The following is a 25,323-nucleotide window of genomic DNA, read 5'->3' as shown; positions in this document are numbered from 1 at the left end:
GTAAGGACCTGTTTAAATATGTTCAAGCGTTGTCTACGTTTGAGAAGGACATCAAAGCCTCTTTTATTTCATTTGAGGAAGTGGCTAAACAAATGAAATGGCTGGTGACAATATGGGTATTGTTGATCCAAAGTTGGTAGGTAGAACTAGTGCAGTATTTGCATCACTGTCAGAGAAGGTATCTGGGAATATGATGAGATGAAAAAAGCCATTTTAAGAGCAAATGAACTAGTACCAGAAGCCTACAGATAATGTTTTAGGAATCTGAGGAGGGAACCTGGTCAAATGTACGTAGAGTTTGAAAGCTTTAAACAAAGTAACTTTGATAGGTGGATAAGAGCATTGAAAATAGATCAAGTGTATGTGCTGTTAGACAATTATTTTAGAGGTGTTCAAAACTTTACTTTCTGTAGTGAAGATTAATGTGGTAGAGCAAAGAGTTAAGATTGCAAGATAAGCAGCGGAAATCAATTGAGTCAGTGGGCTGAGGAGTGGCAAATGGAGTTTAATTTGGATAAATGGGAGGTATTGCATTTTGGTTTAAAAAAAGCAGGACTTATACAATAGTGTTGGGGCCTTGGATAGTGCTGTAGAACAAAGAGACGTAAGGGTCCAGGTACTTAATTCTTTGAAGTTAGTGTCACACGTAAGAAGGCTGGTTAAGAAGGCTTGCGCACATTTGCCTTTGTTGCTCAGACCTTTGAGTAAAGGATTTGGGGCATAATACTGAGGTGATCTTGGGCACTGTGGAGGCCTCTTCTGGAGTACTATGTCCAGCTCTGGTTGGCCTGTTGTGGAAAAGATATTATTAAGCTGGAGAACGATCAGAAAAGGTTTACCAGAATGATGCTGGGAATGGAATGTTTGAGTTATAAGGAGAGGCTAGATAACCTGGGACTTTTTTCACTGGAGGTTGAGTGGTCACCTTAGAGGTTTACAAAATCATAAATCAGAGGGTATAGACAATAAGTGCAGGAGTAGGCCATTCTGCCCTTTGAGCCTGCACCACCATTCATTATGATCATGGCTGATCATCCTTAATCAGTTTCCTGTTCCTGCCTTATCTCCATAACCCTTGATTCCACTATCCTTGAGAGCTCTATCTAACTCTTTCTTAAACAAATCCAGAGACTGGGCCTCCACTGCCTTCTGGGGCAGAGCATTCCACACACCCACCACTCTCTGGGTGAAGAGGTTTCTCCTCATCTCTGTCCTAAATGGCCTACCCCTTATTTTCAAGCTGTGTCCTCTGGTTCGGGACTCGCCCATCAACGGAAACATGTTTCCTGCCTCCAGAGTGTCCCATCCTTTAATAATCTTATATGTCTCAATCAGATCCCCTCTCAGTCTTCTAAACTCAAGGGTATAACTGCCCAGTCACTCCAATCTTTCAACATAAGATAGTCCCACCATTCCAGGAATTGACTTTGTGAACCTACGCTGCACTCCCTCAATAGCCAGAATGTCTTTCCTCAAATTTGGAGAGCAGAACTGCACACAATATTCCAGGTGCAGTCTCACCAGGGCCCTGTACAGCTGCAAAAGAACCTATTTCCTTCTATACTCAATCCCTCTTGTTATGAAGGCCAGCATGCTATTAGCTTTCTTCACTACCTGCTGTACCTGCATGCTTACCTTCATTGACTGGTGTACGAGAACACCCAGATCTCTTTGTACTGTCCCTTTACCTAACTTGACTCCATTTAGGTAGTAATCTGTCTTCCTTTTGTTGCCACCAAAGTGGATAACCATACATTTATCTACATTAAACTGCATCTGCCATGCATCTGTCCACTCACCTAACCTGTCCAGGTCACCCTGTAATCTCCTAACATCCTCCTCACATTTCACCCTGCCACCCAGCTTTGTATCATCAGCAAATTTGCGAATGTTACTATTAATACCATCTTCTATATCATTAATATATCTTGTAAAAAGCTGCGGTCCCAGCAGTACCCCACTGGTCACTGCCTGCCATTCTGAAAGGGAGCCATTTGTCACTTCTCTTTGTTTTCTGTCAGCCAACCAATTTTCAATCCAAGTTAGTACTTTGCCCCCAATATCATGCGTCCTAATTTTGCTCACTAACTTCCTATGTGGGACTTTATCAAAAGCTTTCTGAAAGTCCAGGTACACTACATCCACTGGATCTCCCTTGTTCATCTTCAGAGTTACATCTTCAAAAGATTCCAGAAGATTAGTCAAGTATGATTTCCCCTTCATAAATCCATGCTGACTCTGACCTATCCTGTTACTGCTATCCAGATCTGTCGTAATTTCATCCTTTATAATTGGCTCCAGCATCTTTCCCACCACTGAGGTCAGACTAACTGGTCTATAATTTCCTGCTTTCTCTCTCGTTCCTTTCTTAAAAAGTGGTACAACATTAGCCACCCTCCAATCTGCAGGAACTGATTCTGAATCTATCGAACTCTGGAAAATAATCACCAACGCATCCACAATTTCTAGAGCCACCTCCTTCAGTACCCTGGGATGTAGACCATCAGGCCCCGGGGACTTATCAGCCTTCAGACCTAACACACTCTCCAACACCAATTCCTGGCAAAAATAAATTCCCTTCAGTTCAGGTCCTTCAGCTACTGTTACCTCTGGGAGATTGCTTGTGTCTTCCCCAGTGAACACAGATCTGAAGTACCAATTCAACTCTTCTGTCATTTCTTTGTTCCCCGTAATGTATTCCCCTGTTTCTGTCTTCAAGGGTCCAATTTTAGTCTTAACCATTTTTTTCCCTTTCACAGACCTAAAAAAGCTTTTACTATCCTCCTTTATATTTTTGGCCAGTTTACCTTTGCACCTAATTTTTTTCTCTGCGTATTTCCTTCTTAGTAATCCTCTGTTGTTCTTTAAAGGCTTCCCAGTCCTCCGTTTTCCCGCTTATCTTTGCTATGTTATACTTTTTCTCTTTTGACTTTATATGTTTCTTAACTTCCCTCGTCAGCCATGGCCACCCTTGTCTCCTCATAGGATCTTTCTCTTCCTTTTTGGAATGAACTGATCCTGCATCTTCTGCATTATACCCAGAAATATCTGCCATTGTTCCTCCACTGTCATCCCTGCTAAGATATTGCACCAGTGAACTTTGGCCAGCTCCTCCCTCACAGCTCCATAGTTCCCTTTATTCAACAGAAATATTGTCACTTCCGATTGTACCCTCTCCCTTTCAAACTGCAGATTGAAGCTTATTGTATTATGGTCACTACCTCCTAATGTCTCCTTCACTTCGAGGTCCCTGACCAATTCTGGTTCGTTGCACAATACCAGATCCAGAATTGCCTTCTCCCTGGTAGGCTCCATCACCAGCTGTTCTAAGAATCCATCTCGGAGGCACTCCACAAAGTCTCTTTCTTGAGGTCCAATACCATCCTGATTCTCCCAATCTACCTGCATGTTGAAATCCCCCATAACAACTGTAGTAACATCTTTGCAACAGGCCAATTTCAGCTCCTGATTCAACTTACATCCGACATCCAGACTACTGTTTGGGGGCCTGTAGATAACTCCCAAGAGGCTCTTTCTACCCTTAGAATTTCTCAGCTGTATCCATATTGACTCTACATCCCCTGATTCTAGGTCCCTCCCCCCACCCCGCAAGGGACTGAATATCATCCCTTACAAACAGGGCCACCCCACCCCCTCTGCCCATCAGTCTGTCCTTATGATAGCACGTGTAGCCTTGAATATTCATTTCCCAGGCCCTGTCCACTTGAAGCCACGTCTCAGTTATCCCCACAATATCATATCTGCCAATTTCCAAAAGAGCCTCAAGCTCATCCATCTTATTTCTAATACTTCGTACATTCATATATAGTATTTTTAATTTGTTACTGCCCTCACCCTTCCTATCAATCCCTATTTCACTCAACCTTATGGCATGATCCCTTTTTGAGTTTTCTGCTTCATTGATGCTGTTGTCTTTCTTGACTTCCCTTGTTCTAATTTTCCCTTCAATTTCCTTCTTAAACTTCCAGTTTATCCCCTCCTCCCGCTATTTAGTTTAAACGCAGCTGTGTTGCAGTAGCAAACCTGCCTGCCAGAATGCTGGTCCCCAACCTATTAAGGTGCAAACCTTCTTTTTGTATAATTTATGCTTACCACAAAACATACCCCAGTATAGATAAAGTGAATGGCAAGTGTGTTTGTTGTTCCTAGGGGCCTTATTTTTAAGATGAGATGGGAAAGATTTAAAAAAGACATGGGCAGCAATTTTGCACAGTGTGTGGTTTATGTGGGGAATGATCTTACAGAGGATGTGCTAGATGCAGCTACAGTTACAAAGTTTAAACAATATTTGGATAAGTACATGAATAAAAAAATATGTGGAGGGATATAGTCCGACTAGTTAAGTTTGGGATTATGGTCGGCATGGACTGAAGGGTCTGTTTCTGTGCTATATAACTTTGATTCTATAACTTGCAAAGGCACAAATCTTCTAGTTGCAAAGGATGGTTCCTGGTTTCAACCCATACCCTATGATCCCATTAACCCTAACACTTCTATTTAACTCTTCTTTTTTTTCTTAACCTTTAGTGTTTTGGCCTCAACCTATTTCTGTGCCAGGGACTTTCACTGGTTCACTGCTATCTTGAGGGAAGAAATTTCTCCTCTTCTCAATTCAATGTATGAACATAACTGTTTATGTCAAGTCTTCTTGCATCTAACTTAATTATGCATATATCTTTGTTTGCGAGCAAGATTGCGTAATGATGTCTCTGTCGGTCATAAAGGTAACGGCTTTATTGTACAGTTCACTTAGTTTACTCTAAATTTGTGCCTTTTCTAGTGAATTTAGCTGTAAAGTGTTTGTTGGCCATCAGTGTAGTGCAGATAATTTTTAACCGATATTTTGTGAAATAGTATGCCAAGTAAAATTATTCCATTTTCTAGTATTTCAAAATTGGAGCAGAAGACAATATAGGATAATGTTTTGCTTGTTTCCTCTTAAACTTATAATTGTGAAACCTCAAAAGTCTATTTCCTGGACCTTCCAATTTGAAGTTATTTGCTTTAATAAATTTGTTGCCGTTTTCTATTCTAAGCATTTTGCTATCATGTCAGTTGTTCAATTTATGATGATCTATGGTTAAAGATAGTGATCCAGATATTCTGATTAGTTTTAAAATTTGCCCACTTAGCTTTAGATGATTTCTTTGTTGGAGATTGCTGGGCATGGCCTCCTGTTATGAACCTGTATGAAAAAAACTGTTAGCATGAAGAATGTCTTTGTGGAAACCACACCTTTTTTGCAGCAGTAGGCCTTTTAAAAAAAATTATTGGTGGGATGTGGGCATCGCTGGCTGGCCAGCATTTATTGCCCACTCCTATTTGTCCTTGAGAAGCTGGTGGTGAGCTGCTTTTTTGAACCGCTTCAGTCCACCTGCTGTGGGATCTACAATACTATGAGGGAGGGAATTTCAGAATCTTAGCCCAACCACAGTGAAGGAACCATGATATATTTTCAAGTCAGAATGGTGAGTGGCTTGGAGGGGAAATTGAAGGTTATGGTGTTCCCATACATCTGCTGTCCTTGTCCTTCCAGATGGGTTTAGAGGATGCTTTCTGAGGATCTTTGGTAAATTTTTGTAATGCATCTTGTAGATAGTACACAGTACGCAGTTTTGCTACTGGAGGGAGTGGCTATAGTGTTAATCAAGCAGGCTGGATGGTGTCAAGCTTCTTGAGTGTTGTTGGGGCTGCACTCATCCAGGAAAGTGGGGAGTATTCCACGACAGTCCTGATTTGTGCCTCGATGATGGAAAGGCTTTGGGGAGTCAGGAGCTGACTATTGTGGCCATCACCAAGGAGAAGGTGCCAGAAAAATTGAATGGCCTGAAGGTGGATAAATAACCTGGAACCAGATGGATTACACCCCAGTGTTCTAAGGGAACTAGCTGAAGAGATAGCGAAGGTGTTAGTGGTGATCTTTCAGGAATTGTTAGAATCAAACGTTCCTCATATGTTAAACTTGTTATTCCTGGGACCATTCTCATGAACCACCTCTGAATCTGCCCCAAGGCTAGTACATTCTTCCTGAGATATAGGGCCCACATCTGTGCACAAATGTGGCCTGACCAGAGCCTTATGGAGTCTCAGAAATGCATCCCTGCTTTCCTAATCAAATCTTCTCAAAATAAATGTCATCATTGAATTTGCCTTCCTCACTACCCACTCAATCTGCAAGTTTACCTTGAGAGAATCCTGGACTAAACTCTTCTCAATTCAGTATATGAACATAGCATCTAACTTAATGATGCATACACCTTTGCACTTCAGAATTCTGAATTTTCTCCCCATTTCGAAAATAGTCCATGCCTGTATTCTTCCTCCCAAAGTGCATGATCTCACACTCCCCCTGTTATACTTCATCTGCCACTTCTGCCCACTCTCCTAACCTGTCCAAATTCTTCTGCAGCCTCCCCGCCTCCTCAATGCTACCGGTCCCTCGACTTATCTTTGGATTGTCAACAAACTTAGCCAGAATGCTCTCAGTTCCTTCATCTAGATTGTTAATACATAAAGTGAAAAGTTGTAGTCTCAACACTGAGCCTTGCAGAACACCAATTGACACTGGTTGCCATCCTTTTACCCCACTCTCTGCTTTCTGCCAGTGGAGTTTAGAAGGATGAGGGGGAATCTAATTCAAACATACAGAATACTGAATGGCCTGGACAGAGTACATGTGTGGAAGATGTTTCCATTGGTAGGAGAGACTAGGTCCCAAGGGCACAGCCTTAGAGTAAAAGGCAATGGTCTTTACTTTTAGGATGGAGATGAGAAGAAATGACTTCAGCCAGGGAATGGTGAATCTATGGAATTAATTGCCACAGAAAGCTGTGGATGCCAGGTCGATGACTTATGGTCTTGTGGTCTTACTTGTCGCAATGTTACCAGCCCCTGACCTGCTCTAGTAACCACTGTTTGTGTTGAGTCCAGTTCTAATCCATGATAAACTCCCAGGATCTTGATAGTGGAAGATTCAGTGATGGTGACATCATTGAATATCGAAGGGCAATGGTGAGATGGTCTCTCATTTATGATGGTCATAGCCTGACATTTGTGTGGCGCAAATGTTATTTGCCACTTATCAGCATAAACCTGGATATTTTCATTGTAGGTGTGCCATATTATGTGATTTTAAATGTCCAGAAGTACAACCAACCACTTTGGCAGATTCTGTGAAAGGTTAAGTTGACTGGTGTGATATTATGGCTTTAAGAGGGAATTTCATCCTGTTCTTTTTCTGAAGAAAGGTTAAGCCAAAAGTGCTGAACAGTCTCCTTTAAAGACCATTATGTAAATAGTTTGAGAGGCCTTGGGTTTTTTCCTAAATTTGGAACAATACAAATAATCTGAATGGATGTGGTCAAGCTCTTTCTTTCTCTCTCTCTCTCTCTCTCTCTCTCTTTCTGTCTGTCTGTCTGTCTGTCTCACTCTTTCTTTTCTCTCTTTATGTTTATTCCTGGATTGGATGATTGCATGAGACATGATCTATTTTACAGAATTTGCCCTTGTCCAGGGTGTGTTTATGGGATGTTAGTATATTGGACCAGTTACTGTTTATTCATTAAATAATCTATTATTCTGTTAAGTTTTCCAATAGTGTTGTTATTCCAATTTCTTCTTTCTTTTATTATTTTTTTCACAACTGTATGAATAAATTGTATTTTGTTTCAAGCCTGGTAGTTTAACCAATTGAGTTGCCTCTGGAATGCAACACCTGCCACTTGCCTTTAAAATAACAAAATATTAGGGTCTAGGCTAGATTCTTCATATATTTTAAGGGAGTTTGGTCTGAAGCATAATATGGGCTAAATGTGTGCAGCCAAGTGAATGAGGTGGGTAAGGTGCCACATGGATAGAGTGCCTGAAGTGCAGGATTGTGGGTGTTGGCTTGAAGGGCGAATTTACTCATTCTTATTAGGCAAGTGAGTCAAAGGTTATCTCATTGGATGGGAATGTGAAATTCAAAATACACCGACATCAAGCATGATCTTATTGAATGCAGGGCAGGCTTGAATGGCCCACATAGTCTACTTCTCCTTATTTTTATATATTCATATGAATGTTCTTAGTAGTTCACTGATTCTTCTTGTTCAAAGCATTTTTGTTGGATAAGACAAAATATGGAGGAAATGGTCTTTACTGTCCAGAGTCAGTTACATCATACATTATATATATTTTTCCCCCAGAAATGCAGTAGTGACGTTATCATATTAGAACTTAACCATGTCAAAAGTAGGTATATACTGTGCATTATTTGGATGTTGGTCTGAAAACATTAACTTGTCTCCAATTAACTCAAGAACCTAACTTTTTGGAAAAGACTCAATGAACACTGTATTTCTCGGTATGGTTATGTTACTGTTACATTTTAATAGGATTGAAGTTGTATGATGGAGAGTGCAAGTTGTATGTTTTAAGGTTTGTTAAGTAAAAAGCAAATTCCAGTGTTGTCACTTTGTACTAAGAATCAGTTTAAAAATAACAATCTGCCTCTGGTGAAAGCAAATATGAAATATTCCAATAAAACAAAAAAGGCTTACTCTGAAGCTACATGTATTTTCAGTGCAGGGACAGCTCTTCACATCCAACCTGTCAGTGTTAGTGTTTATTGTCAACATGAATAAATAATCTTAAACTTACTCCATGTCTTTTCAAAATGCTTCAACTTACTTTCAGTCATCCAATCCATCCACCTACCTAACTTAATTTTGATGTGTAGTTTCTGACTTAAGCATGAAACACAGAGGCCAGATGCAAAGTCTCAACAATCTGCATATGTTGTCTCCTTAGTTGCAAATAATTTACTTTTAAATTTACATTTAAGACCACTGGTGCTGGAACCCTCAAAATTGCAAATAATCTCTTACCTTGTTCATTCTTTCATAATATTCAGATTATGTATTGCATCCCCTCACAGCTTTTAAGTGATGTGTTTTCAAGCTTTATTAATATCTGGCAAAAGTCTGTATTTCGCAATTTTTTTTGGAAGTGAATTAAATGAGGTTATTTTTCTCAAATAAAGTTTTAGGAAAATAAGTGCTACTTTTAAAGGTTTAGTTTCTGTCATAGAAATTTTATATTAACAGTTGTGACTGGCTCCTGCACAGTTAGCTTCAGCAGCTTCTGAAGTGCGCACTTGCTTAAAACTAAAATTGCCAGTTTAAATGATAATGGCTGACATTTTAACTTAAAACAAAACACCCCACGCAAAAGGTTAAAACTAGTTTATTGTCTTAAATTTTGTCTTTTCACATTTACTACAGGCAATGTTGTTTTGTCACCTTCTAGATCTGCATATCTTTAATTCCTTTTCATTTTGCTACATCTTGTGTTTGTGCTTTGTAAGCAATATATCAGTAGTACAGACTGCTCACACTTCTATTCTATTAACTAGAACTGGCCTTTTTATTTTGTGATATTGCAGCTTCTCATCTGTCCACCTGTTACACGGTTCTTTTATGGTTGTAGAGAACCCTGCCTTAAGTTACTGATTCAGGGAGATTCATCAGGGAGACTCTCAATATGGTGTATTCCTGAAACAGTCGACTTGAATCAGAAAGGTATCGTTCAAGGTAAGATGCTTGTACTGTTTTTAATTCTCATACTTGTGATTTAGTTCTACAGGCTTACTGTTTTCTTGTTTACTTATGCGACTGTCCTTAAAATCATTTTATTTAAAATAAAATGTAAAAATCATTTCAAGTTTAATTATTCAATGCTACCAAATTAATGGAACAATATAGTTCTGTGAAATATTTCCAATTTTAAGTGCTGCAAAAAGTAGTGGATTGTTTAATGTCTCCTGCTGGATTGTGGGATTTTTAATAATTGCAGTCACCAGAAAAATATTTTTCATTTGAATGTAATAGTTTGTCTTTTAGGTAAGTGTGCTTCACTTGTATATATTTTATGCTTCTTTTGTTCTTAATCAAGTGCTGATAAGTACTGTGCTTATGTGGGTAAAACTAATTTTATTTTCTGTACTTGACTAGTACCATGGCCATGTCTGCATTCACCAAAATAAGCAACTCTTTATTCAGGAGTGGATATTACAAGAAGCACATGTCTTGACCTGTCGTATCACAAAAACGGAGTGTGGTGTCAGGTTGTGACATAGTGTAAGCTAAAAGGCCTGTAGCATTTTACAAATAGGGAGACATGGCAGTGTACCTAGTTACTCATGGTGATCTAATCCAAAGCACTGATGTGTTTCAACATATGTAGTTGAAACATCTGTAGTTTTAGGCATCCTGTTAAAGCAAAAAAGCCTCGAGGGTCTAGGCTATATTATGTCTCCCCTATCAAGTGCTTCAAGCATGATAAAAAGAAAAATGATGCAGATAATGGAAATCTGAAATAAAAACAAAATTCTGGAAATAATCAAAATCTAGCAGCATCTATGGAGAGAAACATGGATTTTCATGACTGCTTTGTTTTTATCTATTCAAGATATGTAGATTATTTTATATGAATTTGTTGTAATGAAAAAATGTAGCTATTTAAAACTTTAAAACAAACATCTCCTATCTGGAAATCAAACTTACTGTGCCTGATGTATAATATTTTGAATTTCAAATTGTCTTCACAGAGTTGAAAGTCACCACTTCCGCATGCTTACAAGATACATTTGATCGCCTTGTTCCAAGGCCTGCTGGAATTATAGACCAGCTGAGCACACTTCCTGGCAGTGAAGAGCCTTTGAAGGTGACAGCTAGTGTTTACATTCCCTCTCATGGGCGTCTGGTATGTGGACGTGAAGATGGCAGTATTGTTATTGTGCCAGCCACTCAGACTGCTATCGTACAGCTACTGCAAGGAGAACACATGCTAAGACGAGGTAACAAAATATCGTTTGTATTGTAGCTTGAATTTTATGCTAAAATGCCATCTCTTAAATGAGACATTATTAGATTTGCTTTTATTGTATACTTTATCAGAGGTGCCTGAATTCTTTAGTACTAATCATTTAGAAACTGTTGAATGTAAACAACAATAAATTTAGAAAAAAATATTTCGGGAAAAGTATTATATGTGCCTAATTATGTTCTGATTTGTTGAATCTGATCGCCTTTCTACACTTCTAAAATACAGACATTCTTTAAAAGTGTAAGTTACAGTGATAGTGTGCATTTAAATAAATATTTAAATTTGAGAGCTGTGTTATCCTTTGGCAATCGACTTCAGCCATTATTGAGTTGGCTTTGGTATAGTTAATATTAGGGGGACATAATCTCTCTATTTGTACTATATTGATCATTGGATAGAACCTACACAATCCTTTGCTAGATGTATGTCACATTAGAATTTTTTAACCATTTATTCACAGGAATTAATATAGGAATAATTTCCATTTTTGTAAAATCACTACGTTGTTGCAAATTCATTAAAAAAGCTGGATGAAAGATTGTTCACGTACTCAACAGAACTGCATTTCTCCCGAGATTATGCAGGATATTGTTATCTGAAGGAAAGTGAAATAAAATTTCTCTCTTTTGTGTTTGAAAACGCAATTAGTATTGTATAAATGGGAGGGGAAAGGATAAGATCAAGCTGCAGGTGGGTGGGGGAGTACGTTGTTCATGAACAGGCTTTTTGTAAAATAGATTAGCTCTTTAGACTATGTGAAGCACTCAGTAGTTCTGGAATTACATTTAGAAAGCACCTTGCTCAAGATCCATTTATGTGAGAAGCATGATGTGATTACTGTATATCATGTACTGGTAAGTAATGTTGTTTAATATGTGCATCTCCTAGCACTACTGTTCTGTGTATTCATTCAGTGTGAAAGAGAGCAGTTTTACAATTTGCTTTTAGGTACTTGGTCTGATATTCTTATCAAAGCTGTCACATTTTTCTGCAGTCATGGCAGGTTTAAATTCTCCTTAATTTTGAATTTTCTCTCTTGGCGTTCCCTGAGAGGTCTATTGAAATATGTGGAACTACTGTGTCCCCATGCTTTTCTGTCATCAACTTCAATCAAGTTTGTTGGCATAGGTTTTAAGTTGTCAATTACTGCACATCAACAGTCTTGCATTTCCCTTTTGTGTTTCTACCCAGAATGCATATTCATTACCAAGTAAAATTAGAGCCATCCATTAATTTTTAAATTGATTAATTGTATTAACAAAGACTTGACTAATCTATGGGGATGCTTTGCCCCTAAACTTCACACCCAACCTTTTTCTTCTCCACAGCTCTGCGTAGGTCATTGTGTGACCCATGTCATCAAATCACAATATCATTTATCCTCATTTTCTCTGCACCACTTTTTTTGCTTGTCTCCGTTAAAGGTGTCTGCTGCCCAATTTAAGTCTCAGACTGAATTTCTCACTGAGATGTTGTCCCTCAGCTTTTTATAATCTGTTCCTCTTAGCAATTTCAATCTTCACCTTAGCTATCTTTGCAGTCACCTCTCTGAAATCACTTCTTACTGGTCTATACTCAACCTCTTTCTCGACACAATTTCTCTGACCCATAATTATGGCTACCATTTTGATTAACATATCTACCTATTTCCCATTATCTCGACCCACTTTGTTTCGTGTCACAAAGAAGGCCATTTCTGATAACTCTGTTCCAACACTCGCAATCAACTCCTTTCTACTTTTGCCTTCTTTTGTATTTAGTAATAGAAAAAGTTGTTCACTCGCTTACAATCTTGCAGTTTCCTTACTTTGATCTTCTGATAGCTGTGATTATTTTTCAACTGTTGATCTGATCAGTTACTATCTCAACTACACCATTAATGCCAAAGGCACCGAGCAAAGAGCAAACTACACTACACAGGAACAGGCCCTTTGGCCCACCAAATTGCACAAGTGCATGGCGCTTTGCAAAACTAAAAGCCTCTGTTCCCTGCCTATTCATGTCTCTGTCAAGGTGCCTCTTAAACACTGCTATTGTATCTACTTTTACCACCACTTCTGTCAGCGCATTCCAGGTACTTAGTACACTATATGTTTAAAAAATATGTTTCACATCTCCTTTAAACTTTCCCCCCACTTTTGCCTTAAAGCTGTGTCCTCTAGTAATTGGCATTTCTACCCTGTGAGAAAGACTCCAAGTGTTCATTCTGTCCATGCCTCTCATAATTTTGTAAACTTCTATTCGGTTGCCCGCTGAAAACAGATCAAGTTTGTCGAACAGCTAATGTGTCCTCATAACTAATACTGTCTAAACCAGGCAACATCCTGGCAAACCTTTGCTGTAACTTCTCCAAAGCCTCCACATTCTCATGGTAGTGTGGCAACCAGAACTGTACGCAATATTCAAATGTGGCCTAACTAAAGTTCTATGCAGATGTAATATGACTTGCCAATTTTAAATCCTTTGCCCTGACTAATGAAGGCAAACATGCCATGTACCTTCTTGACCATCTTATCCACATGTTGTTATTTTCAGAGAATTGTGAACCTGTACATCTAGATCCCTCCATAGGTTAATACTTTTACTTCCCTCTTGCATTAGACCTTTCAAAATGCATCACCTCGTACATATCCAGGCTAAATTGTATCTGCCATTTCTCCTGCCCATCTATATCGTACTGTATCCTCTGGCAATTGTCCTCACTTTCTGCAACCCCCCAATTTTTGTGTCATCTGCAAACTTAGTAATCAGACCATCTACATTCTCATCTAAATCATTTATATATCTTACAAACTACAGGGATCCCAGCATTGACCCCTGCAGAACACCACTGCTCACAGATCTCCAGTCAGAAAAACATCCTTTCACCACTTTCTTGTCTTCTATCACCAAGCCAGTTCAATATTCATCTTACCAGCTCACCATAGACCCCGTGTGACTTCATCCTCTCTGTCAGCCAATCATGAGGGACCTTGCCAAAAACTTTGCTAAGTCCATATAGAGAACACCCACAAGCCCTGCCTCATCAATCATCTTTGCCACTTCCTCAAAAAAACCTCAAGCTTGTGAGACGTGTCTTCCCCTGCACAAAGCCATGTTGCCAATTGCTGATAAGTCCATATTTTTGGAAGTATGAGTAAATCCTATCCATAAGAACCTTCTACAGTAATTTCCCTACTACTGACTGAAAGCTCACTTGTCTGAAATTTCCTGGTTTATCCCTGACTCTCCTCTTAAGCAAAGGAACAACATTGGCTATTCTGCAGTCCTTTGGGACTTCTCCTGTGACGAAAGAGGACATAAAGATTTTGTATGAAATCCCAGGAATTTTCCTCCCTTGTCTCCCTTAGCAGTCTGGGATAGATCCCATCCAGTCCCAGGGACTTGTCTATCTTAATGCTTTTCAAAATACCCAACTTTTTTTTATATACGCCTGAAGTTGTTCCATCTTCAAACTTCCCAATTCCAGGGACATAGAGATAAACACAGTATCATTCATTATAAGATCTGTAATCACCACTTCTGACTTTGCATAAATTTGTAAATGATTTTGAACATTTTTGTTCTTTGTCTTTCATCAGGCTGGCCTCCTCATCGAACTCTTCGTGGACACCGAAGCAAAGTGACATGCCTGTTGTACCCACACCAAGTCTCAGCTCGCTATGATCAACGTTACTTGGTGTCAGGTGGAGTAGATTTCTCTGTAATCATCTGGGATATCAATTCGGGTGAAATGAAACATATCTTCTGCATCCATGGTGGAGAAATCACCCAACTGGTCGTACCACCTGAAAATTGTAGTGTAAGTTCATTCTGGTAATATTGAAATCCAGGTTTTAATGTTTTTACTCTTAATACTTTGACAAGTGATTGTACTTACGATACTATATGTTGTGCCAAGATCTCTATTTTCATGTAACACAAATTTTTTGCAGTTCAACATTTTAAATTTTTTTCCTCTAGGTTAAAGTTCGAGTTAACACTCTTTGAAAGAATATTTTTTGAGGACAGTCCATAGGGGTATTCTTATGAAACTTTAAACTTTACAACACTCTTTGAAAGAATATTTTTTGAGGACAGTCCATAGGGGTATTCTTATGAAACTTTAAACTTTACTTTTTGTGTTTCAGTTTCATATTCACATAAGTTTCTTTTGACCAGGTAAAATGTGTAGACGGTGATTATTTAGATTATCTCAACGTAATTTTTCAAAATGATGAATTTTCAACTCTCAAGCGATTAGAATTGAATATGATATTTAGATTTTATTTCACAAACATATACAAAATCTCATTCCCTATCAAAGTGGACAGTGTAACTGGATTAGAGAGTCACCTGATGTGTTTTTGGAAAGAGAAATGAATAAATGTTGAGCAGGTGGCTTCGTATTGCTAAGAAATATCAAAAGGAATAAAGATGATGATTGTGAATAGAAAATGTTTTGATTTTAAAGTTAGTTGAAAAGCACAGAATAGATTCAGAAGGAAACAGTTGTTTGCATTGAGAAACTGGTGTAAACATTCCTGGAAAGCTGCTAGTCAGTAACATTAAAATGCAAGAATTTAAGATGAACCTGAGAAAATGGTGAAAAGATAATGAGAAGCAGCAAGCATTTGTTAGAGGTTTAGAGATGAAGGGTCACCTGGAGTGCATAACAGTTCAGACAGATTTTTTTTGTTTCTAATCTGGAAATGTCAATGTAAAACAAAAACAGAAATTGTTGGAGAAACTCAGCATGTCTGGCAGCATCTGTGGACAGAAAGCAGAGTCAATATTTCAGGATGAGAGGGAATCTAATTGAAACTTACAGAATACTTAATGACCTGGACAGAGAGGACATTGAGAGGATGGTTCCATTGTTAGACAAGACAAGGACCTGAGGGCACAGCCTTAGAGTAAAGGGAAGACTCCTTAGAACAGTGATAAGGACAAACTTCTTCAGCTAGAGACTGGTCAGTCTGTGGAATTCATTGCCACAGAAGGCAGTGGAGGCCAGGTCATTGAGTATATTTAAGACAGACTTAGGTTCTTGTCAAGGGGATCAGGGATTATGAGGACAAAGTAGGAGAATGGAGTTGAGAAACTTATCAGCCATGATTGAAGATTCGATGGGCTGAATAGCCTAAATTCTGCTTCAATGTCTTATGGTCTTTTTATCAAAACAGTGAGTTCAAGTTAGGGAATGATTCAGTGATCTGTTCAGATTGCAATTATGAATACAGCTTCAAATGCCATGATACAAATAAAACAATCTAACTCTGAAGACTTTGCGGAAAGCTGATGTATTTTTAATTTTTGAGAATTGCAGTTTTAGGAGAAGCTGGAAAATGATAGGTTCTGATATAACTTTGTTGAAAATCGAACAAGGAATACAATAAGTGAAGATTAGCTTTGAGGCTCATATCAAAACATTTTCCAGAAGGAATGATTACAAGACAAATAATTTAGGTTGCGAATTCCTGTTATAATCCCAACTGATGTAAAATGGGACATGTCCAATCCCCGAATGAAATCTGCTTTGATTGATCATACAGACAGTTCTTCTGAAACACGATGTTTGAGTTCTTGTGCAACCCTGTGTTATAGAAACAACACTCAAAATGTTGACGCTGTAATCGAGTTACAGCCAATTCACGTTTGAAAAGTTTGCGCTTTAGAAACAGTGTCCCTAATTCGTCATTCATGTTGCAGCGAATTCGTGTTGATGAAACATGCATTATAACAGAATGACCTATGTTTTAAAATTATATAGTTAATCAAGGTGGTGGTTAGTTACTGAAGCATTTTTCACACAAGACTGCAGAAGACAAATTAATAATATTTAAACAAGAAAACTAAGGTATTACAGTTGAAAAGATCTTTATGCAATCATCAAACCAAGCTACCAACCTGTTTCCCAGTATCACATCTTAGAGACAACTACGTCCAGAGAAATTACACTCATTTCTCAAGTCTAGATTGGTCCATTGATTGTGTTGGTTGAGACATCATCCTGATGGCACAACAGATTGAATAGATTGTTGTTATTAAATTTAAATAAGGAACTCTTCAGTCTAATTCAGTCCAATGGTGCATATAGAGTAGCCAAGAAGCTTGGGCATATGACTTATCAAGTTAGATCCCAGATAATCAGCAAAGGCTGCGTCATGTAGAATATATATATCAGATAGAGTATAGTTGTCACCTGTGTTCCATTGTAGAAGAACAGTGAAAACCTTTTACAATGTCTCCTTTCTTATGACAACATCATCATGATATAGCAATATATTGCCAAGAATGAAACAAGAAAGTAATGTCTCTCCCATTGCCACTGTCCTCGAGAACAAGGTTATCAGCGGGGATGAAGTGGAAGGAGAGGTGAGTAAGGTCCACATAGAAACCTCTTCTGTCCAGGTAAGCAATAGAGACACTACCAAACTGAGACTCCTTATTTGCTGACCTAGGTACAGAATGATGAGGGGATTTAATGAGTCTGATCACCACATTTAAGGAACTAAACAGAGACTAGCTCAGCAAGTTCTACATGATGTGGATATGGGAGAGGCCCATCTCAAAAGAGAATATTCTTATGGACTAGGCTCAGAAAAGCTGGACCAAGCTCAGGACGTGATTAGCAACACGCTGGAGCACCAACTGACAAGAGCCTAGTTCCAGCAGCTGGAGCTCCCCAGTTTTTCTCAGGCCTATGTCAGGTGGCTCTACAAGATTCTGCATTGACGACTGAAAAGTTAATACAGTGACTGGAGGCAACCCATTTGCAATACCATTTGGACCTGCAAGTGTTTCAGCCATGGTTCATGGATTAATGAGCCTGCTAGTGAGAAACGTAGAAATAATGAAAATGGCATAGCTGATTTGGCTCTTTGAAACTTCTGTCATTTAATGCAATCATGGCTGATCATCCGACTCAGTACCTTGTTGCCATATTCTCCACATACCCTTTGATCCCTTTAGCTGTAAGAATAATATCTATCTTTTAGAAAATGTTCAATGTTTTGACCTCAGCTTCTTTCTGTGGCAGAGAATTTCATAGGTTCAAATTTCTCCTCATCTCAGCCCTAAATCACCTGCATATCTGTACATCCTGATTCTGGAGGCTTCTGGTCATTAGGAGCATCCTTCCTGCATTTACCCTGTCTAGTCCTTTTGGAATTTCACAGATTTCTATGAGATCTCACACTCCTTCTTTTGAAATTTGGCGAATATAATCCTAATTGATTCAACCTCTCGTCATATGTCAGTCCCACCATCCAGGGATCACTACTGCATTCCTTCCATAACAATAACATCCTTCCTCACATAAGGAAACCAGACTGCACAGAAGACTCCAAATGTGGTCTCACCAAACCTCTCTACAACTGCAGCAAAACATCCCTGATCCATTTCTTGAATCATGTTGCTATGAAGGTCAGCACATGCTGCACCTGCATGCTTAGTTTTAGCAACTCATGTACAAGGATGCCCAGGTCTCCTTTTTCAATCAGTTGTCTTCAGACAATAATCTGTCATCTTGCTTTGGGTAATCTCATATTTATTCATGTTATACTTTATCTACCATGAATTTGTTGACTCACTCAACTTGTCCAAATCATATTCGCCTCTCTGCGTCCTCCTTACAGTTCATCCTCCCACCCAGCATTGTATTGTCTGCACCCTGGGAAATATCCCATTTAATTACCTCATCTAAGTCGTTAACATATTTGGTGAATATATGGGGTCCAAGCACTGGTTCCTGTGGTGCCCAACTACTCACCGCCTATTACTTGAAAAAAGATCCATTTATTCATGCTTTTCAGTTGAGCCAGAGTTGCAAATGACATTGAAGTAGGTGGGAAAGTACATTGCAACAAAAAGATAAGAAATATGTAAATGATTATGGGTAAGTTAGATGAATGGCCAAAAAATTTGGCACAGGAAGTTTAATGTAGAGAAGTGAGAGGTAGTCTGTTTTGGTCAGAGAAACAGAAAGGCAACATATTGTCTAAATGAAGAGATACTTAAGAATGCTTCCGTGCATAGGGTTCTGGGTGTCATAGGTATGGAATATTCAGGTACATGAGAAAATAAGGAAGACAAATGGAAGTTTGGTGTTTATTGCTGAATGAATAGACTATAAAAGTAGGGAAGTGTTGCTGTATCTGTGCAAGGCATCAGTGAGATTGCATCTGCAATATTGCATACAATTTTAGTCCCCTTACTTGAGGATGGAATTTTTTTGATTTGATTTGAATTACTGTCAGAGGTACAAAATAGAGCGAAAAGCGTTGTTTAGCATACACTACAGACAGATCGTACCATGCAGAGTGCATCAGTTAGCAGGTCAGAGTGCAGAATATGGTATTGAGGCAGTTCAGAGGAGAATCACTCGATTGATTGCAGAGATGAGTGGTTTGTCTTATTAAGAGAGATTGAACTGTTAAGGCCTATACTTGCTAGAATTTAAAAGGATGAGAACACATTTATTTGAAATATACAAGATGCTAAAGGGGATTGACACACTATATGTAAGGAGAATGTTTCCCATGTGGGGCAGTCTAGAACAGGAGGCCAGAGATTTAGGATAAGAGTTAACAGATTTAAAGCAGAGAGGAGGATGAAATACCTCTCTTAAAGGGTCATCTATTTGAGGAATTGGCTATCCTAAAGTCTGGTAGATGCCGGGACATAAATTTGAGGAAGAGATCACCACTTTTTAATTGGGAATTGGTTGAAGGTTTATGAAGAATGGACAGAAAAGTGGAGTTAACGCTGAGATGAGATCAGCCATAATTGGATTAAATGGTGGATCAGGCTCAATTGCCTATTCCTGCTCCTAGTTCTCAAGTTTTTATATTATTTCATGTGTGCTAACCAGTTCGTTATCCACTTCAATACACTGTCCCCAACCTCATGTGCTTCAATTATACATGCTAAGGTTTTTCCAATAGTATAATTCACTTCAATAACCTCCCAGTGTACAGTGACACCTGGGACATGCACTTGAAGCAACTGGAAGTCCCCTGTCAGAAAACAGTATCATCTGACCTGGAACCTAATCTCTCAAAGACCGGGTTTGCTAAGGCCAAAGTGACCTATATGAAAGATGCAGTGGGTTAAGAGTGATTAAAGCAGTGGTACAGCTCGTCATTCCATAACCAAATTGCAAATCATCAGGCTTTAGAAACGTGTCCATTCTACCAAAGGTTTGTGGCAAATGTCAGCACAGTAACTGCATGAGGATCAGGATGGTGAATGCAGTGAGGGGAACTTGCAAGTCATGATGTTCTCATGCATTGACTACCCTTGTCCTTTGAGATGATAGTGGTTGTATTTTTAGAAGGTGCTATCTAACCAGCCTTAGTGAATTTCTGCGGTCTGTCTTGTCAAAAATACACACTACTGGCCATCAGTAGTGACCTGAGTTATTGTTTATGTTTGTGGTGCCAATTAAGAAGACTTCTTTTTTCTAGATGATATCACATTTTTGATTTTTGCTTTGTGGTTAGTGGGCAGGCTTGAAGAGTCTGGAGATGAGTTACTCGCTACAGGATATATTACCAGTGACCTGCTCATACTGAATTTATTTCATTATAAAAAACTGCACATTTGTATAACTATTAATTGACTGTAATTGCCTTTTTATATTTTGATTAAATGCACGATGTACATTTTTGCATTGCTATAGTCCGTTTCCTCTCCTCCATGCACTCTAATGCTGGGATCATTTGTTTTTAGCAATGGAATGCTCCCTAGTTATCTGATCCTTGCATCTTCCTTCCTGATTTCATAATTCCTCCTTTTTAACGATGTCCTTTTTTCAAGCACTCAACGTGAACATATCATTTTTATCTCTTGGTCCATTAAGACTCATTCCAATCCCTCAGGTACACTGTTAACTTGATGCAATGTTGTGGTATTTTTGATGGCTTTTCATTTTTATGACACTTGAACGTTTTTTTTAACCTTTTTCCATTTGAGACCTTGAAACATTTTAAAGTTTTTCTTTGCATATGTTTACACTGGAAATCAAGTGTGCAGTTGTTAATTTAAAGCTATTATAAACATTATCAAATTGTACAGTTCAACTTTCTATGCAACATTTATTGAACATCAGCCGTCTTATGTTTAAAAGCCTTGTTGCTCCTGGAGCCTGTGAAGGATAGTATGTCCTAAAGTTTTTATTAATTTTTTAAAAAGATTCTTATGGACATTTATTCCTCCCTTGAGAATGTGCACTTCAGATTTCTGCAGCATTTTTATCTCTTTCACTTAGCTAGAGTTCACCCTTGTCATGTAGATTCTTGTGATAGTGTTGTTTATGGCAGTGCAAAAGTAGACATTTTTAGCCATATTCAAGATTATCTTGGTCATGCAGATAAATAAGTCACTGCCTATTATGCTTTGCATACTCCTAAGTTACAATTTGTATTTTAACTAAAAAATTTGCTTTGATTAGACTGAGATCTTGTCCCGAGGGATAACTGTTCAAAGTGGTTTTAGATCCAACCTTCCATTTAGATTGGCCGATGGGGATTTTGCTTCCCCGAATGAGTATGGCTCTTACAATCAAAGGGTTATAAAAAGCTAGATACCCAATTTTTACATAAAAGTACAAAGGCAAGCTTTCAGAGATGGGATCCATGTCACTTGAGTATCCACAAATGCACCAGCAGTGAGGGTTTTCTTGTGCATGTGACTTCTTTTCAAATGATGTAACTTGCAATTTTAAAGTGAAGACAAGGAGCTTTTGACTATCTTTATGTCTAGGTAATGCACTTTGTAACTTCAATTACGTGGAAAAATGTTAGAACATCCAACTTTGAGGCAAGTGGGTTATGCTAAATTTTGAACATTTAAAAACTATTCCCAAGAAAAATACAAGAAAATAATTTGCTTTAGTAAAGAATTGTACCCAACTGTATCAAGTGTCTGGGACTTGTTATCATCAGTCCACTGTGATATTGTGATGGGACTCTACTGTAAGTGTGTTTTTGAGGTATAGCAGAGTTAGATTTCATGGATAATTCATACAAAGTACATGGGCATGCAGCTTTGACAACACCTCAATTATTAATTTATTTAAGGCCTTGTATTTAAATAATTTGAGGAAATTGGTTGATTTCAAATATTGAGGAAGTATGAATTTGGTTTTAAACAGTCACTATAAGGGATTTCTGACATTTTGTTAGACGCTGTATGCCATCCTTAGAACTGTTTGAAATTGTTTGCCAGAGTTGTTATGGTTGTCAGAGTTGTTGTTATTCCATTCTGTTTAGAGTTCAGTTAGGATGTCACTAACCCATTTTCTTCTAAAGTAATTCTCAGAATCCAACGAGAGAGTTAAAACTAATACAGTTATTCCTCGCAAAAGCTTTGGGGAGGCTTTATGTTGACATCTCCTGAACAAACCACTTCTGAAAATAGCTGAAAATGCATCTGCAGTCCTCACTTTCTCCACTTCTGAAAATAGCCCAGTGACAACTGCACGTGTCTGTTGACAATTACCTGTATTTGTCAATATCACTTGACCTGTGTTAAAATGCTAGGCAGAAAGTCATCTGGAACATTATCCTTTTCTTCTTCACAAATTAGCAATTATTTGGCAAAAGTATTTTTTTGGTACAGCTCTCTGAAGAGAAAGTTTTCTCTAACTAGTATGGTGATTGGCACAGTGGCTCAGTTGTTAGCACTGCTGCCTCACAGCACCAGGGACCCAGGCTTGATTCTAGCTTCAGGTGGCTGTCTGTCTGTGTGTGTGACGTTTGCACATTCTCCCCCTGTCTGCATGGGTTTCTTCCTGGTTCTCTGGTTTCCTTCCACAATCCAAAGATGCACAGGCTATGCTATGCTAAATTGTCCATCGTGTTCAGTGATGTATAGGTTAGGTGCATTAGTCAGGAGGGTAAATTTAGAGCAATAGGAGAATGAGTTTTGTGTGGGTCAGTCTTTGGAGGGTCAGTGTGAACCTGTTGGGCCGTAGGGCCTGTTTCCATACTGTAGAGATTCTATAGTATGTGTCTATTAAGTTATTTAGAAGGATATCTTATTTTAAACACAATATGCTTTGCATTCTTTATTGAATAATTATTTTATAATAAGTAGGTTCAGTATTTTTCAAAACTAATCTGGTAGTGGATTAGCACCCTGAAATGGATGGATTAGTATCTATAATTGTCTACATTGAGAACTGGATAAAACATATCTCTAATGTATGTTGTGACCGTCGTCTTCTCTCACCCTGTTTGTCACAATAGTTTAGTCGTTAATTTAAATTTGTCTTCTCTGGCATTTCTATTATAAATTTATACATCTACATTCATACTGAAAAACATTTCTGGAAACTCATTGACCTGTAATGGGGCCTTCAGTTAGTTCCTGGATTACTGTCGTCTTGAACAGGTGGTAGAAGAGAGGTGCATAGATTATTGGTAACAAGAGGGTGAATGATTATTAGGGGTATATGGAACCATATTTAAGGTCATAATCAGATCAGCTATGATCTTGTTAAATGGCAGGGCAGATTTCGAGGTGTTGAACAGTCTATTCCTACTCCTAATTTGTATAATTCATTATTTAGGGAAAAAAGCCTGGACTAATAATCCAGAGAACTCTAATTCAAATATTGTTATAATGGCGGCAGTCCTTCAGCAAATGAATGAAACTGACAACTGTGAAATCAAAGTGAAACACTTCATCTTTCAAAAGCAAACATAAATGAATAAATTAGATTCTGTACCATTTCTCTATTCCCCATTATAATTTTTTCGCACTTTGTGAGGAAAGGACCTACTGTTGGCTTAGTCAGATGTTTCCTTTTTAGACTGATACAGATTTGAAAGTCCATTTTTATCTTGTTTGCTAATTTGTCATATTCTGTACTCCCTTCCTGTATCAGTTTCTTGATGCTTCTTTGCATTACTTATGCAATGCAATACTTAGTGTCCTTTGTTAAACTTGGATATTTTGTGCCTTGCTGGAAATTATACTAGTTGTATCCAAGTAATGGATCCTGAAAGACCATTTGTTGCTACTGTTTTATAGTAATCCAGTTCTCAAAATGTCACCCATTTTGTGGTTAGTGTATAATTGGGAACTTGCGTGGATGACTCTCAAAGTCTTTATATCTTGTGTTTCTATATTGGAAGCAACATGTCATCCTTGTCATTATACCACGGTTATAGGAAGCACATTTCCAAGTTATTACCACTTACTAAGTTTAAAATGAATTCTTCCTCAAAAACCTAACGCTTGTGTTCTCTGGTCCATATACTTATGGGAATAGCTTTTATTTAGTCGATTTTACCTAAATCTGTCATCAGTTTTTATACTTCGGTGAAGGCTTTCCTTTATCTCTTTTGTTCTAAAGAGAACCTTCTCCAAAATCCTTCATTCCTGAAACCATTCCAGCATTAAGCCTCCGTTTAATGTTGATCTGTTTGGTGTTGGTAAGTTAATGGGCCCTGTAATCTTGTTGCATGTCACAAGATTTGTTTGATCATATTTTCCAATGTGACCTATTTGGCACTATTAGGAGTTACATCTCCATTTTAACTCTCTGCCTTGCTGTCACTCAGTCAGTCTCTCTCTCTCTCTCTCTCTCTCTCTCTCTCTCTCTCTCTCCATTCAATGTCTGACTTGTGGCCTCTTCCTGCGCCCAATATTTGATTTGTGATGTCACCCCCTGCCTGACTTCTGATTTGTGGCCTGTCTATGTGCCTGACCTCCAACCTGTGATCTCTCACTCCCTCAGACTCACTGCCTCATTGAACCCCTTACTCCCTGATTCAACTTCTCATCACTGCCTCCTGAATTGGTGTTTCTATTTAAAATCCAGGTCTGGTCTGTTACCATAGCTGTAGGGTTGTGAACATATAGGCAGCCCTGATAGTACAAAAGTGCTGGGCTGCGGCTGCTAGAATCCATGTTTTTTTTAATTGACAGTTAAAGCTGTTCCCCCTGCCTTTTACTACTCGTCCCCAGAGATTAGGACTAGTTTAGTTTGGGAACAAATTACAGCAGATGCTGGAATCTGTACTGAAGACAACAAATGCTGGAAATCAGTGTTCCAACAGCATCCATAGTGCTATCAGACATGTTGTGATCTCTAGCATTTTTTGTCTTCAGTTTAGTCTGGGAAACTAGGTCGGCATAGATGAGTTGGACCAAAGGGTCTGTTTGAGTGCTGTGACTCTGAACTCTCACACGGTGAAGTCATAGGCAAGGGAAATGGCAAGTGAGAACAATTAGAGGCCATGAACTATAACAGCCCCAGGTCATGATTTATGCAGCATCAAGACTTGGACTTTTACAGTCCAAAAGCTTCAGCATTGGATAAGATCTGGATCTTGAATGGGAACCCAGGTTCAGGAGAGGCAAATGGTAAAAGGGTGAGTCAGGCAGCAGGAAGCTTGAAAGAAGGTGCATCTTACATGGGAAGAGTCTGCAAGTCAGAGGTTC

General features: G+C 38.5%; 1 protein-coding gene across 5 annotated transcripts in view; it reads left to right on the top strand.

The window, feature by feature from the left end:
- The window catches only part of wdr7 (WD repeat domain 7), a 657,873-nt gene that overhangs the window by 85,886 nt on the left and 546,664 nt on the right, over positions 1–25,323 (top strand). For all 5 annotated transcript variants that reach the window (XM_072573923.1, XM_072573951.1, XM_072573942.1 and 2 more), the window contains 3 exons: positions 9,446–9,593; positions 10,610–10,858; positions 14,469–14,689. In XM_072573923.1, coding sequence (XP_072430024.1) covers positions 9,446–9,593; positions 10,610–10,858; positions 14,469–14,689 — 618 coding nt within the window. The remainder of the gene's footprint in view (positions 1–9,445; positions 9,594–10,609; positions 10,859–14,468; positions 14,690–25,323) is intronic.

Source organism: Chiloscyllium punctatum, chromosome 1, assembly GCF_047496795.1.
Source record: "Chiloscyllium punctatum isolate Juve2018m chromosome 1, sChiPun1.3, whole genome shotgun sequence".
In the NCBI taxonomy this organism is placed as follows: domain Eukaryota; kingdom Metazoa; phylum Chordata; class Chondrichthyes; order Orectolobiformes; family Hemiscylliidae; genus Chiloscyllium; species Chiloscyllium punctatum.
The sequence above is the reverse complement of the archived record's forward strand: the minus strand, read 5'-3'. Positions and strand labels throughout refer to the sequence as shown.